The 18,592-nt window shown below is 36.3% G+C and overlaps 1 protein-coding gene across 2 annotated transcripts in view; it reads left to right on the plus strand.

Annotated features, from left to right (window-relative positions):
* The window catches only part of SCFD2 (sec1 family domain containing 2), a 304,493-nt gene that overhangs the window by 37,352 nt on the left and 248,549 nt on the right, over window positions 1-18,592 (plus strand). For both annotated transcript variants that reach the window (XM_045572663.1, XM_036416500.2), the window contains exon 4: window positions 7,119-7,294. In XM_045572663.1, the coding sequence (XP_045428619.1) occupies window positions 7,119-7,294 (176 nt within the window). The remainder of the gene's footprint in view (window positions 1-7,118; window positions 7,295-18,592) is intronic.

The raw sequence follows: 18,592 nt of genomic DNA on the forward strand, positions 1-18,592 counted from the left end.
TACGTTAATGCAATGTCTAAGTCACTTCGGGAAGGCTCCATTTCCAAAGAAAGCCAAGCCATAAGTATTTCTGGTGGTTTTATATTTCACTGTGTTGTATAACTTTCACGGAGAGCTATATATTTTCTATTTGTGACCCCTGGGCATGTAGCAATTATACTTTATTCTGTACTATCCTGAAAACATGTCTTGCAATAGATTTCTGAACTTTGGACCCATTTGATTGAATTGATTCTTATAAATAAAATGTTCTTTTTATGTTAGTTTCTTATTCTCTCTTGGTAATACTGTAGAGATAAAAATCTGTGCTACAAGAAATGTATACTGTTTAAAGGATATCCCAGAAAACCTTCTTCAGTATTTATGGTGTTATAAAAGTGGACATCCATTCGCAGCTGGGCTTTATCCAAGTTTCACTATACAGATGGCTGTATACACTGACCTTCAAATCCTTATGGGAGAAGATTGGTAATGTCTTCCCTCTTCTTCCTTTAATAACTTGTTTCTGTGTGTATTGGTCATCCCGATCTTGAAATTTTTTTTTTCTTCTCATGTCTGACTTAAATCTTTCCACCTGCATGTTAACCAGATTTCTTTGCCCCATGGTCTCAATAGTGGTGGGAAGCAGGCAGTTATTCTTCTTCTATTGCTTTATCTGTTGAATAATAATGCTTCATCTATTGTATAAGTCAGTGATAGTAATAAACTCAAAATTTCTAGAGAAGAATACATGTCTGTTCATTCTATATGAGGCATACATGATTTTTTTTCAGAATCAAGAGAATATTTAAAAAGTAATATTAGCACATGCTACTAGAAAATTCCAGTGATAACATCTGTAAAATGAAAATTTAAAGTACCTTTCCTCCTCCGCACCATCTTGCTCTTCAGTACAATCTTTGTTTCTAAATTAGAATCTTGTTTTCCAGGTCTTTCTCTCTGTAATTAGGTAAGAAACTAGGTAACTAAACATGTACTAGTAAATAAATAATAAGAAAAAAATAAAGGCACGTTCTAATAATATGGTAATATAGTTTCTATTATAATTTGTTTTCTTTTACTCTTATGAGGGTTTTTGCTATGCAGCATAAAATACCTTGAAGAAAATAATCATACAGTTGTGCCTTATTTTAAACATTACTTGTATATAAAAATCATGTTAAGTTGTTAAATTTAATCAAATTTAAAATGTATAAGTTGTTTTCTCTTACTCTTATGAGAGTTTTTGCTACGCAGCATAAAATACCTTGAAGAAAAAACAATCATACAGTTGTGCCTCATTTTAAACATTACTTGTATAGTCTAAAAATTATGTTAAATTGTTAAGTGTAATCAAATTTAAAATGTCTGAAGACATTGATACAACTATGGAAAACTGACAGATCAACTAAAGCTAAGTATGCACCCACCATCCAGCAGTTTCACACCTGGGCATTACTTCAATACAAATGAATGCTTATGTCTAACAAAAGGCATGCATTAGAATGTTCATAGCATCATTATTTATAGTGGCCACAAGTCCATCAAAGTCAAAGCAGAAAGGATAAAGAAACTAGAGCGATAAAATACAGTAAAGAAATATTGAGATTTTAGATAATGTTAACAAAATAAGCTAGACACAAAAGAGTATACTATATGTGCAATTCCATATACATAGTGTTCAAAAGCAGACAAAATGATCTGTGGTGATGGAGATAAGAGTAGTAATGTACCTTTCTGGGATTATAGACTGGATAAGAACACAAGGGACTCTTCTAGACATATTCTTTACATTGAGCTGGGTGGTGGTTACATCGATAGATACATGTGTCAACTATTAATTGAACTGTACACTTACGATTTGCATGCTATATGTTTTACTTGTCACTTCCATTAGACCTGAGGCTTCTGAGTCTAGAGTTACCCCTACATTCTGGCAGGTGGCTCTCTCTTTGCTGTGGTGCCTTTTCTTTCATTTATTCTAAACAAAGCCTTTTTGGGTAGCTGAAAATAAGAGATTTATTTTTGTTTGTTTTGTTCCATCATTTAATACTCTTCTATTCCTCTTTTACCATTGATGGACTTATACTTCTATTTAAAATTTAAATATGATAAAAATGATGCTACCACAGTATTATTATATTTAAAAAGTTAGAGTTCAGTTGTAGCTATAGTTACTAGAATGTTTTCATTTCTGTTGTTTCTCAGTTTCCTGATATAGCTAAATACAGTTATGTCTCCGAACTGAAATTTCATTCAGGTTACATTAAAATTTATAAGGCTTTATAGTTGAATATCTTTTTCATAGATGAGGAAATTAGGTTATGGTTTTGTCTTGGGAGATGAAAATGTTCTCAAATTATATAATGATGGTGATTGCACAACTCTGAATGTACTAAAAACCACCGAATTGTACACTTTAAGGGTGAATTTTACATTTTTTTTTGCATTATATCTCAGTAAAGTTGCTATTTTAAAAAGGGCTCTTGGAAATATGGATATTATTGTGCAAATAAAATTCAGCCCAAGTTTAAATATAAATTAACAAAAATTTCCTAAAATGTAGAAAGAACAAGACATTGAAAAGATAGAAAAGATAAAAGAGAGAAAGCAAATAGGAAATTTTAGGAAGCAAATAGGAAATTGTAGGAAATAGGAAATTAGCAAAGGAAGAATGTTATACTTTCCCAGATGTGAAGAAAGCATAATCAAATTGAATAGGCTTACTGAAAAATAAGTAGAAAGAATTAAAAACCCTCTACACTAGACATAATAACTTGAATCCTGAGTATAAGAAATTGAAAAGACCCTAAGAGCCACAAGATGGAAAAAGGAAGCTCAACTAGAAAGGAACAAGAATGAGAGTAGCACACATTCCTCAGCAGCAGGCCTGAAAACCAGAAGATAATGAAGCAAGGTATTATAACCAATAATTTTCGACCCAGATAAACTATGAGGGCAAGAAAAGGCCTTTTCAGACATTAAAGAACTTTGCTTTCTACATACCTTTTCTGAGAAATTTACTTCAGCCTGTGCCCTTGTGGGTTGTAGCATTTACCTATGTTCTTTATTTTGAGATCCTCAGCTGATACTTGGTGACATAAAATGTTAAAATAATGAGAAAAAATAACAAATGAATAGCTGTGACTTTCGTGTAATACTGAAATTATTCCCATATGTCATTTGGGTGTGAGTTAATATTTATAAACTAGAGTTTTAGCACAACACATTCCATTTAATATAATAATGTGCTCTGCCTTTATTATATTTGAAAAAGGATTGAAAAGGATATAATGAAATGATGATTTCTGGGAATGCAAGTCTTAAAATACATGTTTGTTTGTTCAGATTTCACCCATTGGGTTTTCCTTCATGCTTTCAAGAAAATGAATAAATACATGCAATGAAAATATTATTATTTCTTATAGTAAGGGTTTTTAAAAAATAACATGTAGTACTAAATATACTATTTTAGGCAAATTTTCTGATGGTGGTTGTGTTCTACCATTAAAACACAGTTTTACAATTAAATCAAACTTGGCATTTAATATTCTTTAAGAATATCAACAAAGAACCATCTATGTGTAGATACTTGCAATATATTTGAACAAGTCACAAAACAACTTGAGAGTTATAATTTATTGAGTGACTCTAGCAAGTAGAAAAATAGGCTCCATTATGCATTTGAATTCAATTCAATTTAATTTTTAAAGAATCACAGACTATATTAAATTATTTTGTTTTCCAAATCTACCCCCTTTCCCCCAAAAGTTAATTATATTTTAATGAGTTTTAAAAAATATGAGTATACAATTGGTAGTTAATAAAGTTATGTGTTTTTCTTCTAGCTAAGTTGAAATCGGAAACCTGTTTCTCTTTCTTAGAAACTCTATCAAAAAGAAAAATAAAGCCTAATAGCTTTTCTTACTTGAAGACCATTTTCAGATTTCAAATGGTCAGTTTTCACAAAGTTGCTATATGTTATGAAGTCTTGATATAAAATAGCCCTTGTTTCTATGGTTTTAAAAAACTTTTTCCAAAGCCTTCTGAGTTGACATTTTAAAATCACCATGTAAATCTGCCTGACAAGTGGTGTTTTTTGTTTTTTTTTTTGTAATGTGAGGTATGAATAAATGTTCTGTCTATGGCTTTTTCAACACCTGGTTCTAGTTGCTTGCTGTTTTAGTTGACACAGACTGAGGCGCTTTCTCAAGTCATTAATTTCATTACAGCATTTTTTGTGTCAGTGAGTTGATTTCAACTTGTTTTGTATAAGGCTGTGATTGAGTTCAAGATTTTGAAAAGGTTACTAGCCTATATTGTACTAGCCTGTATTTTAAAGCTTTTGTGTGTGGCACTCTTTTACTAAATTATAATTAGCACATTATGGATTTTTACCAAAAAGTCTGCTTTCATGATGTATCTTATGAAGTGTTAATGGCTTGTGTGTGTAAGAAAGGGATATACAGAGGGGAACAGAATAGAGCAAGGTGAATAAATTCAGAATGTAGTGTTCTATTGGCATTTCCTTTATGAATTACTAGAGGCCCGGTGCATGATTTGTGCACGGGTGGGATCCCTCAGCCTGGCTGGTGATCTGGGTGATCAGGGCCATTGGGGCCGTCTCACCCAGTCTGGGGGGAGGGGAGGGAGGAGGACCGTGGAAGGTTCGGGGCCAGCCGGCTGGGAGTAGGGAATGTGGGACGTTGGCTGGCCAGCGAGGAGGGTCAGTGGGAGGTTGGCTGAGGGCGTGCACTGACCACCAAGTGGCAACTCCTGCATTGAGCATCTGTCCTCTGGTGGTCAGTGTTTGTCATAGAGACTGGTTGACTGGTCATTATTTGGCTTTTATGTATATAGATAACCATTTGCTCCTTTGGGAAGATGGCATTAGGTAAATATGGTGACTGGGTCTGAGTCTGAGCTAGGAATTGCTAACTGAATAAAAAGTTCAACTATATTTTTGAATCAAAGACATTCTTAACTTTAAACTGAGCATATGATTATTACAATCAAAATCTAAACAGACCCTTTCATGACTATTTCTGATGATTTCCATTTCTTTTAAAAAAAATATTTTATTGATTTTTTTACAGAGAGGGATAGAAAGTTAGAAACATCGATGAGAGAGAATCATAGATCAGCTGCCTCCTGCACCCCCCCCCCACTGGAGATGTGCCTGCAACCAAGGTACATGCTCTTGACCGGAATCGAACCCGGGACCTTTCATTCCGCAGGCCGATGCTCTATCCACTGAGCCAAACTGGTTTCGTCCTGATTTCCATTTCTTGCAGTCTCTCTAATTCATAGACAATTATACTATGAATAGAGTGCATGTATTTTGAGCCTAATTCTTGCTCCTTCAGGAGATAGCATTGGAGAGGTAGGGAGTTTTGTGTCAGACAGAGCCATTCACACTTTCAAGACATTTGGAATTTTTTCCTTAGCAGTACTTATCATAATAAAGATTAAATACTTATTTTTATAATTATTTTATGAATCTCTCTCTTGATAGGCAAAACTCTGTGTCCAGGAACCACACTGCCATCACCTGCAGTACAATGATATACAAATGGAGCTCCCAGTGATCTTAAATTTGAACCAGTTTTATGTGAAAATTATACCTTAATAAACCTGACTCAAAACCAGAATTCATGAGGCTGTTCTCTATTGTAATTAAGTGAGCAAATCATTAGCTTGCTGCATTGAGAATCAGGAATGAACTCATGCTTTACCGAGGGATCAAAGAAACTAGTGGGACTCAACTCCCTACTTATCATTCCTACTGTTATTATTCTTTAGATTGCTTACCCTGATAAACTGGTAAGAAGGAGCTTCAAAATTCTTAATCTCTTAAAAAAAAAATGTAATGAAAAGAAAGCGTATGTCTCAGGCTTATAAATTTCTTCTGTCAAGGTTTTTATATTTTGTGTATCATGAGTAGCAAAAACCGTTTATTAAGTGATTAAGTGAAAAACCGTTTATTAACCTGCCATTTCGCACTGTGTAAGGCAATGAACCCACAGGGCCTCAGCTGGGCTAAGTGATGCAGCACATGCCGTGTGCTACCTCATAGAGTTGCTATGAGAATCCAAAGAGGGCATGATTGCTCTGTGTAAACTACCAAGTGCTAAATCAAGACAGGTGGTTTCATTGCCAGGTATTAACAAACCTCAGCATAACAAACAAACTTGGATTTTGGGCCTCGGAGAGCAACCAACAAATGGCATAGGTAAGATGTTTAGGAAATATTTACTTGACTTGTATCTGTGTTTGGCCCAGTTGCCTTCTCTTTGCCCAATGGGGAGAATATGTGGTGTTTAGGAGTTTTGTGCTCAGCACTGGTTCATGGCAGAAATTGAATTTGATGGATTGGAGAGTGGAAAGTGACTCAGTTGAAGGACTGCTATAGGAAAAGTGGAACTTAGAGGCTCTGAAGGAGTGAATCTTCAACATGCGCTTTGTTTATTTGTTTTTGTTTTTTGTACAAGCTCATCATAGTTTTTTATGATGTGGGTTTTCGTATACCAAACCTAGGTGATCGTTGTAGCAAATGTGCTTTGTCACCCATACCAAACTGTTTCTTCTGGTATCTTATCTTCTGCTGTTTTTGCCACTCTGGTTTTCCACACATTTTTATTTTGTGTAATAGTCACCTTTTACTGTTTTATTATCGAATATCATAACCCACTGATACCAGTGATACATTTTTAGCTATAGTCATAACATATTTCTCCTTTTATTTTCTGTACATACACACATAATTAGAAATTTTGCCTTTTGGCTTCTTAGATTGCTAACTCTTATGTCTTAGAGAGAGGTACTTCATGTTGAGCTCAACTATTTGTGTGACTTTATCTGAGAACGTATTTACGGGGTATTACAGAATTAGAAAATGAATTCTACTAGCAATCCAGATCACCTAACATCTGTTTCCTCACTTGTAAGATGCAGGTAATAATTTCAATTTCACTGTTGTCACCATGTTGTTGTAAGAATCATAACAGCTTAGCAAAGCTTGCAGTCAACTCTGAAGCTCTGTGCCAATATAAGGCAGTTAATGTTATTAATGGCACTCTTCTCATTATTTTTACCACTCCCCGAAGAGGGGTCACTGATAAATTATTATGTTTCTCCAGGGAGAGTCACTCCGGCGCAGCTCACATCCTATATTCAGCTCTTCAAGAACAACCTCAAAGCTCTAGTGAGTCACTGTGGACTCCTGCAGCTTGGGCTGGCCACGGTTCAAACTCTGAAGCATCCGCAGACTGCCAAGTGGGACAACTTTCTGGCTTTTGAGAGGCTCCTTCTCCAGGTATGTTGCTGTGGGAGCTTCTTAGGATAGTAGTAATTAAAATTTTCACATCCAGAGAAAAACACTGATATTTATTGTAGTCTTGGTAATAAATCATATTGTCGACATATGCCCTCTATCATATTCTCCTTGGAACATCAAATTAAAATCTACATAGAAACTTTTTCCAGACACTTTTTACTTATTTTGACATCTTTGGCTTCCCACTCAATACTAAGAATGTTTCTTGAGCATTTGACTAACCTTTGTAAACCCCTTTTCAGTTTGATTCCACTTGGACCTTTCTTGATCTTCATGGCATCTTTATTCAGTTCTTACTATCTTTCCTGTAGAAGAGGGTGTGGTTTAAAAAGGCGCTTAAGCCGAAATCGGTTAGGCACAGTGGATAGAGTGTCCCGGGTTCTATTCCGGTCAAGGGCATGTACCTTGGTTGTGGGCATATCCCCAGTAGGGGGTGTGCAAGAGGCAGCTGATTGATGATTCTCTCTCATCGATGTTTCTAACTCTCTATCCCTCTCTCTTCCTCTCTGTAAAAAAATCAATAAAATATATATATTTTTAAAAAGGTTCTTAATAAAAGATGAAGGGAGGTAAACTCCACTTGTATGTGGGGTAGGATCTTTTCATGATCGATGAAATATTTTAATGGAAGACTTTTGTAAAAAGATGTATTTTTAACAATTGTAAAGTATTTCAAACTTACATAGAATAATATGACAAGTATCTATGTATTTCCTGATACCATACCCTTCCTTGGCATTCCCTGATTCTCCTTGTTCCTTTCCCAGAAGTAATCATAAGCTGTGTTATTTGTTTCTTTATTTTAATTATATATTTGTTTTTCATAAATAATACAGATTAATGTTATGGGCTTTATTTTTTTATGTAAGTGACACCGCACTATCAATATTCGTAAACAACCTGCTTTTTCAACATTCTGTTTTTAAGATAATCCACATTGACACGTCTAGGTCTAGTTTATTTGTTTAAACTATACCATACTATTTGATTGTAAAGATATACAACAATTTATCCAATTCATATTGATGTATAGTGAGGCTGTTCCGGGTGTGTGTGTGTGTGTGTGTGTGTGTGTGAGAGAGTGAGAGAGAGAGAGAGAGAGAGAGAGAGAGAGAGAGAGAGAGAGAGAGAGAGAGAGAGAGAGATGCATGAGATGAATATCCTAAATAGGCCCTTGGATACACATGTAAAAGAGTTCTCTAGGATATATACCTTGGAATGGATTGTTAGATTGTTGACCATGCATGTTGTTGAGTTTGCTAACTATCATCAAATAGATCACCAAAGAAGTTGAACTAGTTGACCCTTCTGCTAGGAATGGATGACAGTTTTTCCCCCACATAGTATCCAGTACTCAGGATTATTAAATATTTTTTTTAGTGGGTCAGAGCTATCTCTTTGTATATTATAAATTTGCGATTTTCTGACTACTATGAAGTTTTATAATATTTATTGGGTATTCAATTTTTTTCTTCTATCAATTGCTTAAACTTTGCCCATTTTTCCCCTCTCTATTGGGTAAAAGCAAAAACTGTTTTACATCATGCAAATACTTCTCCCAGACTAAGTTTTATCTTTTAACTTTAACTCCTGTGTATTTTATTGTATGAAAGTTTTAAATTTTTATTTAGTCTAGTTCATTAATATTATCCTTTATGGTTGGTGCTTATTTGTATTTCATATTAGAAATCCTTTTTACCTCTAATTTCTAAATATATTTTCTACTAAAAATTAATCTTTACTTTTGACATTTGAGTTTTTAATCCACCTGGAACTTAATTTTGTTTATGATATTATTAGGATCTAATTTTCTTTTCTTCCATTTGGATAGTCTGTTTCCCCTGCACCATTTATGAAATATCCCATTGTACTGTTGATTACTTACCCAACAGTCATTTTTCTTTCTTTTGGTGGCAAAACACCAGTTTTGTTCCATGTCTATTCTGTTCCCACATGATTTAGGCAAATCCTAATTGGTCTCGGGCTATATTGGTATTCTCATTTCTCACTTAGTGATTGGTTTAGCCGGTCTTGCTAAAGAGAAGTAGAGGGAAGTTTGCTGAAGGTAATTCTAGGAAAGATTTTCTTTTGCCCTAATGGATACATAATGAAGATACAAACTCCTTTATAATTCTCTTGATGTATGTTTGTGACACTGAGCATTTTGTGATAATGAAGAGCTTACTGATATCCTGAGGAAGACAAAACAGAACCTGAATCCTTAATGATACTTGAGCCTAACCTCAAAAGACTTGATTTTATGAGATGATAATTCTTCTCATTGTTTTTGCCATTTTAGTTCTCTGTTATTTGCAGCCAAAAATATTCATCCTTTTCCTACTGATATGTAATATATTAAGATTTCATATAAAGGTTTATTTCTCAGTTTCCAGTATTTCAATGTTCAGCTTATTCATCACAAAATTAGTACTACAACATTTTAAAATTAATATGTCCATTTTATGTTTTTCTCTGTAAAAGAAACTTATTAGATTCATTCATGGGTATTTAAAAAATTTTGATGCCATTGTGAATTGAATTTTTAAACATTTATTGATGAGAGAGAGAGAGAAATTAATTTTTTGTTCTACTTATCTATGCATTCATTGGTTGATTCTTGTATATGCCCTGACCCTGATCAAACCTACAACCTTGGCATATCAGGATGATGCTCTAACCAGCTGAGATACCAGGCCAAGTTGTGAATTGAATTTTTAAAATGTTCTAATACTTTATTGCTGGTGTGTAAAAATGCTCTTTTTATTTTCTTTATTTTTTTTTACTTTAAATATTTTTTAAAATAGCAATAACAATCCAAAGCACCTTTTTAAAATATGTGTGTGTGTGTGTGTATATATATATATATATATATATATATATATATTGATTTCAGAGAGGAAGGGAGAGGGGGAGAGAGACAGAAACATCATTGACAAGAGAGAGTCACTGATTTACTGCCTCTTGCAAGCCCCCTACTGGGGATTGAGCCCGCAACCCGGTCATATGCCCTTGACTGGAATCAAACCCAGGACCATTCAGTTCACAAGCTGACCCTCTATCCACTGAGCCAAACTGGCTTGGTCCTGTTTATTTTTTATTTTTAAATTGAAGTTGACATACAATATTATATTAGTTTCAGGTGTACAACCTAGTGATTAAACATTATATAACTTATGTTGTATAAATCTAGTATCCATCTGACACCATACGTAGTATTATTGCAGTATTATTGACTATATTCCCTGTATTGTACTTTACATCCCCATATTTGTACTTCTTTCCTTTACCATTTTCCACCCTTCCTCCCAACCTCATTGCCATCTGGCAGCCATCAAGATATTCTCTGTCCTTATGATTCTGTTTTGCTTGTCTGTTTATTTTTTTTTATTTAGATTCCACATATAAATGAAGTCTTACAGTATTTGTCTTCCTCTGTCTGACTCATTTCACTCAGCACAATACCCGCTATGTTCATGCATGTTGTTGCAGATGGCAAGATTTCATTATTTTTTATGCCTCTAATGTATATATGTACCACTTCTTTTAAAAAATATTTTATTGATTTATTACAGAGAGGAAGGGAAAGGGATAGAGAGTTAGAAACATGGATGTGAGAGGAACATCAATCAGCTGCCTCCTGCACACCCCCTACTGGGGATATGCCCGAAAGCAAGTTACATGCCCTTCACCAGAATTGAACTTGGTGTCTGCAGGCCAATGCTCTATTGACTGAGCCAAACCAGTTAGGGCATGTACTCTATCCATTAATCTATTGATGGAAACTTAGGTTGCTTATTGGTAATTGTAAGTAATGCTGCAATGAACATATGAATAAATATGTTCTTTTTATTTAGTGTTTTGGGCTTCTTTTGGATAAATGGAGTTGCTGGGTCCTCCTTTGTCTCCTGTTTGCTTTAAAGTCTATTTTGTCTGGTGTAAGTATTGCTGTGCCAGCTTTTTATTTGTTTGTTTCCATTTTCATAAAATATATTTTCCCATGCCTTTGCTTTCAGTCTGTGTGTATCTTTTGATCTGAAGTGAGTCTCTTGAAGACAGCATGTGTAAGGGTATTATTTTGTTATGGATTTGTGCCCTGGGGGGTCCCTCAGCTTGGCCTGTGCCCTCTCGCAATCTGGGACCCTCAGGGTATGTCAGATAGCCGGTGTTGGGCCAATCCCCGCAGCCCTGATCCATACAAGAGGTAGCCCAATCCCTGCAGGCCTGATCCAGACAGGAGGGAGCCCGATACTGTGTGTTGAGCATCTGTCCATTGGTGGTCAGTGTACTTCACAATGACTGGCCAACTGGTAGTTCAGTCACTTAGGCTTTTATATATGTAGATTCTAGTACATTTAGCCTCTATATATCTTTTGATTGGAGCATTTAATCCATTAGCGCTTAAAATAATTATTGATAAATATGTATTTATTGAAAATTTATTATTAATATATTTTATCTTTTCTTCCCCCTTCTCCTCATTATCTCCTTCCCCCTCCCTCTTTTCCTTCCCCTCTCCCCTTCTTCCTCTTTCCTCTCCTCCTCCTCCTTCTCCTCCTCTTCCTTCTTCTTCTTAAAAAAGACCTGATCACATCCTGTGTTGGAATACTGACATTGCCATTCCCCTGCTTGAATCTTCTCACTTCCCTGCTCAGGTTCTGACACTGACATGGGATATTGCTGTCACCCAACCTCCATATGCATGCCTTTCTCACCTCCTTTGGTTCTGATAACCCATGTAGTGCTGCTGCTCAGAACCCCTCACCTCTCCTTAAGGGGCCTTGTTAGGCATTTGGACACTCCTTACCCCGCACCTTGCTCAGGTTCTGATACCCTGCCTTGGGCCCTCACTGCTTCCAGCTTCCACATAGATATCTTCTCTATCCTCTTGGGTTCTAATAGCCCATGCCAAGCTCCACCAACCACTATGCGAGGATGCCCTTTTCACCCACATTTGACTCTGCCACCTGCACTGGGCTGCCATTGCCCCTGCCATGGACACACTTTTCACTCTCTTGGCCTCTGATAACCTGCTCTGAGCCACTGCTACAGCCTCTTTCCCTGCCTCCTGCACTATCACATGGACATCCTCCTCACCTTGCAACTGCCTACCACTGATATCCTTTGAAGTAAATCTCTGGCTCCAAAATCTAACAAAGGTGTTTCAAAACAAGGCACAGTGGTTTTCTCCCAAGAATATTAATTTGCAACTCAGTAGAGATTTCTAAAGAAACTTGACACAGTATAATTCTAAGTCATCTCATATTTATAATTAATTTTTAGAATCCTGGTCATATGTGACCATGGTACTTGGTGTGATTCTTTCAGCAAGTGAAAAGGAATAAAAGGACTGGGAAAATAAGTAAGCATTTGAAATGCCAAAACCTTACTTTTATCAAATTGCTCATTGTGCTGACTAGCACTACATTCTCAGTGATTTCTGGGTCTTTACAAGTTAGTAGTTCCGCATAGGTGAGCTTATAAACTATCCTAATTGCTCTTTGTTTATGGACATGCTATTTTATTTAGTATTCGATCATCCATTAGTGTAACAAGTTCTAACATAAGGTGAGCTGTTCCTTTTATAGCCTTTGGTTTGAAAGTAGAGCATTTGAGTTTATTTTGAGCATGAGGGCAACTTTTAGCTTTTCTTTTTTTTTTTAAAGGAATAACCATTTAAAAAAAATATTTTTTATTGATTTCAGAGAGGAAGGAAAAGGGAGATAAAAACATCAATGATGAGAGAGAATCATTTATCAGCTGCCTCCTCAACGCCCTCTGCTGGGGATCGAACCTGCAACATGGGCATGTGCCCTTGACTGGAATCGAACCTGGGACCCTTCAGTCCACAGGCCAAAGCTCTTTCCACTGAGCCAAACCAGGTAGGGCTTAGCTTTTCTATTGGGGTTGAAAACAATCTAAATGCAATCTCAGCCAGTGTTGAGAGTTTATTTCTTAGGGGGTCATTTCCACCACTTTCTACGAGGCCCTTCCTTAGAGCCTCAATGTTGTCTTTATGGCCTAAGTTACATTTGGTTAAGAAAAATAAATTGGTCTTAGAAATCTATAATTAAATATAACTTACTGCATTTCTTCTACATACTGCCATCGCTTGGCTCAGTGGTTTTGCTGACTTCATGACTAGTCAGCAGCAGATCTGCCTGCCAGTCAGTCATATGACTATGTTGGACTCAGTCTTCTGAAAGTGGCAGAAGGGTAATCTTTTGTACTCAAAAGAGAAAATTTTGAGGATTGTTGGAAAAAATTCAAAGGAGATAACACATCTTCTCAATTCCTTTTTCTCTTTCTTATCTCCAAGGCCTAATACCGTAGCCTTTTAAGCATTCAATACATGTGTGCAAGTCAACAAATAATTTTATTTCTGTTTCAAATGTAGAAAAAATAAGTTTAACCTGAACATAGATAGTGTTATTATTTTATTACTAAATGTAGTTACTTGTAAAAGTAGCTTGGCTTTTTTAAAATCAAAGTATGGATTTATTTAACTTGGTGATAGACTATGAATAACCTATTTTTATGGTATAATAGGAAAGTTTGATTTAGCTTCCTCATCTAAATAGAAGTAAAGTGCCTACCTCATAGTGGTATTGTCAGGATTGAATGCAATTATATTCTGTGTACATCACTAAGTACAGTGCTTTGCATATACTGTAGTAAGTGCTCAACAAATAGTAATAATTAGTTATTCTTTTAGCTGAGTGAAAAATGCCAATGCATTTTATGTGAGTAATACCTTTAATATATTCTCACCTATGTCTTTTTTTCTAAATTAAAATCTATTAAAGAAAATGAAACTGTTACTTAGCAAAATCTTACTGTCTTTTTACATTTACTGTTTGATAATGTTTAATAGTATTTTTCTTTAAATCTAGATTTAAATTCCATTTTTTCTACAATGTATGCTAATTGTCACAAAGAAAAACTTTTATTTACCATAATTTATTGCGGTTTTAAAATGATAGCAAAGGATGTAGAAGAAGCAGAATTGGTATTTGTAATTCTTAAAAAACAGAATTTAGAAATATATATGTATTATCTATCTCCAGTTATTTATTTAGGCAGAACTGGCATTTCTAAATTAAAACATCCAACTTGGAAAATTATTTTTAAATAAAACAATGAGTTATAAAGCCACTTAAGCCCTAGCCACTTTGACTCAGTGGATAAAGTGTTGGCCTGCAGACCGAAGGGTCCCAGGTTTGATTCTAGTCAAGGGCATGTACCTCGGTTGCAGGCTCCTCCCTGGCCCTGGTCCTAGTTATGCAGGAGGCAACCAATTGATGCATTTCTCTCACATAGATATTTCCCTCTGTCTTTCCCTTTCTCATCCACTCTCCCTAAAAATCAATGGAAAACTATCCTTGGGTGAGGATTAAAAAAAAGAGACACAAACAGGCAGGCTAACACGATAGTGATTAGACTCTTTTATTAATTCAAAAGACGTCTGCCCACAATTCAGATCACCTGGGAGAGACACTGTCTCACCTATAGAGAGAGAAAACTTGACTGATTCTCAGAAATTTAAGTTATCTTTACTTTTTCCAGAAAAGTCTTTGCCCTCTAATTCTTTGTCAATAGAAGTGTCATTTCCAAATAGTGGAGGGAAAAGACTAAAAAGCTTTTTTCAAAAGCAGGTATTCTTTTCCATGCCATAACTGTCTATTGAGTGCTTGCTGTCTGCTGGATGTGAAGTTATAGACTGAAACAATATGGTTTCTTGGATGTACATGGAGTTTATTTTGTAATATGGATTTGATATTAATATATTAGTACTCTTTGTGCCATTTTCAAAAAAAAATTTAGGATGGTCTAAGTACTTGAATATACTTATAGTATTGTCCCTGTGAGAAAAGTAAGTTCTAGATGTACACCAACCCGTTTATAAATATATTTTTTGAATTACTGATTCAGACTTGAGGACTGTATAGCAGAGGTTAGACAAGTTATGAACCTGACCATGGTCCTAACTGCTAGTAAGTGTCAAAGCCAGGTTAAAATCCAGGTCTGTTGGATACTGAAGGCAATGCCCTTCACTATTATTTATTGCTGGAATATTTGTCCTGGGGCAAGGCATCAAAATGACAGTTGGCTATTTTCTCTTATATTCCACTCATACTTGTTCTCATGCATTAAGATAAAAAAGTTTTAAAAACACAATAGTGTCTATAACCCATTAATACAAATTTCAGTTTATATGTAGTTAAGTTGACAACTTTATGAGGACTGTGATCATTAAAATACATTTTCTACTAATATGTATTTTCTCGGTAAATCTATAAATTTGGCATCCAGGTTAGATTTCCATCTCGAGTCTTATTCCTCAGCAAGCCTTTTATTTGAAACCTGATAAGACATATTTCTCCACAAGGATACATTATTTCAATTTCACTTTCCTCATGCAGAATATTTTATTATGTGCTGTTCTTCTCCCCTATCACATTATGGCATTGTATTTTTGAATAATAAATGAGAGAGACAAATGGAAAATAGAAAATAATACCCAAAAATGTCTTGTTCCTTTGCCCAGGCAAGGCACATTGCCAGGGTTTTGGAGTTAGGTGAATTTGTGCCAAACATATGATTAGAAAGTGAGAGTTAAATATATATATGCTAAGTGAACGATTGCTTTAAAACTGAGCCTCCCTTAGAAGCAGTGATATCATGTGTTATTCCAGCTGGAAGCCAGAGTCAGTAATCAGACAAAGTAAGTTAGTTCAAGGCTAACAATTTTGGTTCTTTGCATTTTGTGGATCTACCAAAAAAGTTTCAAACACAGACTTTATGCCAGTGGCTGACGATACATCTGGGTGGGTCTTCATGTTGTGGAAAACAAGAAGGACACAACCACTCTGGTTTTCTTCACCAAAAGGGGAAGAAATAATGGTTTGTGCTTCCCTAACCTGATTAAATCTTCTGCCCTGAGCTACTCCCTCTAGCTGTTTGTGCTATGCTGGCCTCCCCAATGGTTGCTGGCATTCATTTTTCTTTTTTTTCTTTTTTTTTAAAATATATTTTATTGATTTTGTACAGAGAGGAAGGGAGAGAGATAGAGAGTTAGAAACATCGATGAGAGAGAGTCATCGATCAGCTGCCTCTTGCACACCCCCTACTGGGGATATGCCCGCAACCAAGGTACATGCCCTTGACCGGAATCGAACCCGGGACCCTTCAGTCCCCAAGCCAACGCTCTATCCATTGAGCCAAACCGGTCCCGGCCATTTTTCTTTTTTTTTCTTTTTTAAGCATCTGAGTGCCTAAAGAAAGGAAATAACATTGTCTAATTCATGTTTCTTTCTCCCCTCTTCTTCCTCCTTCTTTAGTGTTAGTTAACCTTGGAGAAACCAAGTCTTGCCCATTCACAGGCAGGCATCTCTGAAGGAAGCCTAGGCCTAGGCCAGCTGACCATCTAGAGTAGGGGTGTCGAACTCAATCAGAGAAGGGGCCAAAAATCTAAAATCCAGCCTAAATCGCGGGCCGAATGGTTTACTGAACAGTCATAAACTGACAATGTTAACCAGAAATGTGAATTTAAAATGAGTGGAACAATCTTTTCCTTAACAGTGCTGTTAACCAACTCACATGCTATCAAGCAAAACAGTAATATTGGTATCAAGCAAAACAGTAATATTGGAATGTACCTAAAATGCTCATTGTTTTGTTTTCTGGCTAGATGTCTGACACCGTTTTCCCCGGATCAATGAGTCAATGTTCGGTTTTATTTCTTGGGCTGTAGCAACCCGCAAAACAGCATGGAGGTTGTCATCGGTAATGCGTGATCTGTGCTTGTTTTTGTTCAGATTCATTATTGAAAACATCTGTTCACAAAGATAGGTGCTCCCGAACATGGATAGAATACTGGCAGCATGAAGTCGGAGCTCTGGCATTGAGTCAGGGGGCAGTAGAGGGTAGAAGTCCTCAATTTCAACATCCTGAAACCTTGATTTCAGGCCACTGTCAGACTGAAGCTCGATTATCTCCATCTGAAGGTGATGGGGCACATTGTTGACATCAACTGTAAAAGGATTGGCAAAGATGTCAAAGCCTGAGTGCTGTGTTCTAAAGTCAGAGAAGCGCCGCTCAAATTCACTTAGTAAACGGCTAACTTTGGTAGCCAGCCGACTGCAAGGAAAAGTACCAGAAATAGTGGTTGAGATACTCAAACAAACGGGAAAGTGGGCAAGATTGTCCTGTTCCAGTTGGGACTTCCATAGTTGAAGTTTACGCTGGAATGCTGTGATCATGTCAGACATCTTCGTGATGACTTGTTTGCATCCCTGCAGCTTCAGATTCAGTTGGGCGAGATGCTCGCATATGTCACACATCATAGCAAAATCACATAGCCAGGCGGGATCCGACAGTTCAGGCAAGGGCTTTCCTTTACTTTCCATGAAAAGAGCAATTTGTTCTCTGAGCTCAAAAAATCTTTTGAGGACTGTGCTCTTGCTCAGCCATCTTACTTCTGTGTGGTATGGCACGTCTCCATGCTCTGCACCCACCTCCTGTAAAAACTGCTGGAACTGGCGATGATTCAGGCCACGTGCCCGTATAAAGTTAATAGTTTTAATGACTGTGGTCATTATGTCATTCATGTCCAGAACTTTTCCACACATAGCCTCTTGGTGGATAATGCAATGATAAGTAATCAAGGGTGTGTGGCAGTGACTTTTTTGCATTCTTTCCTTCATTAGTCCAACCAAGCCTTTCTTTTCTCCGCACATTGAAGGTGCGCCATCGGTAGTTAGCCCCACCAACTTTTCCCAGGGTAATTTAAAATTATTTATAGATTTCTCCACAGCCTCAAATATATCTCTACCAGTCGTCGTCCCATGCATGGCAGCTACATCCAAAAGTTCCTCAGTGACAGAGAGGTCGGTCTTCGTAGCACGTATAAAGATGGACAGCTGCGCTGTATCAGTGTTGTCTGTGCTTTCATCGATAGCAAGTGAAAAAGCAAGATAACTGCATGCCTGTTTGGCCAGCTGTGATGATAGATTTCCTGAGAGTTCTTGAACTCTATCTGCAATGGTGTTTCTTGACAAACTGACATTTTGAAAACTCTGTATCTGGTCTAGGCATACTTGCTCACACACTTTTAGCATGCATTGCTTCAAAAAGGCACCCTCTGAAAAACACCTTGAAGTACGGGCAATTTCTTCAGTCACTATAAAACTTGCTTTCACTGCAGCATCATTTTTCGCTATAGCCTTTGTAAACATTTGCTGCTGTGATTGTAGTTTGCCTTTTAGTTCTTTAACAATT

The sequence above is a fragment of the Pipistrellus kuhlii genome, unplaced genomic scaffold, assembly GCF_014108245.1.
Source record: "Pipistrellus kuhlii isolate mPipKuh1 unplaced genomic scaffold, mPipKuh1.p scaffold_m20_p_1, whole genome shotgun sequence".
NCBI lineage: Eukaryota > Metazoa > Chordata > Mammalia > Chiroptera > Vespertilionidae > Pipistrellus > Pipistrellus kuhlii.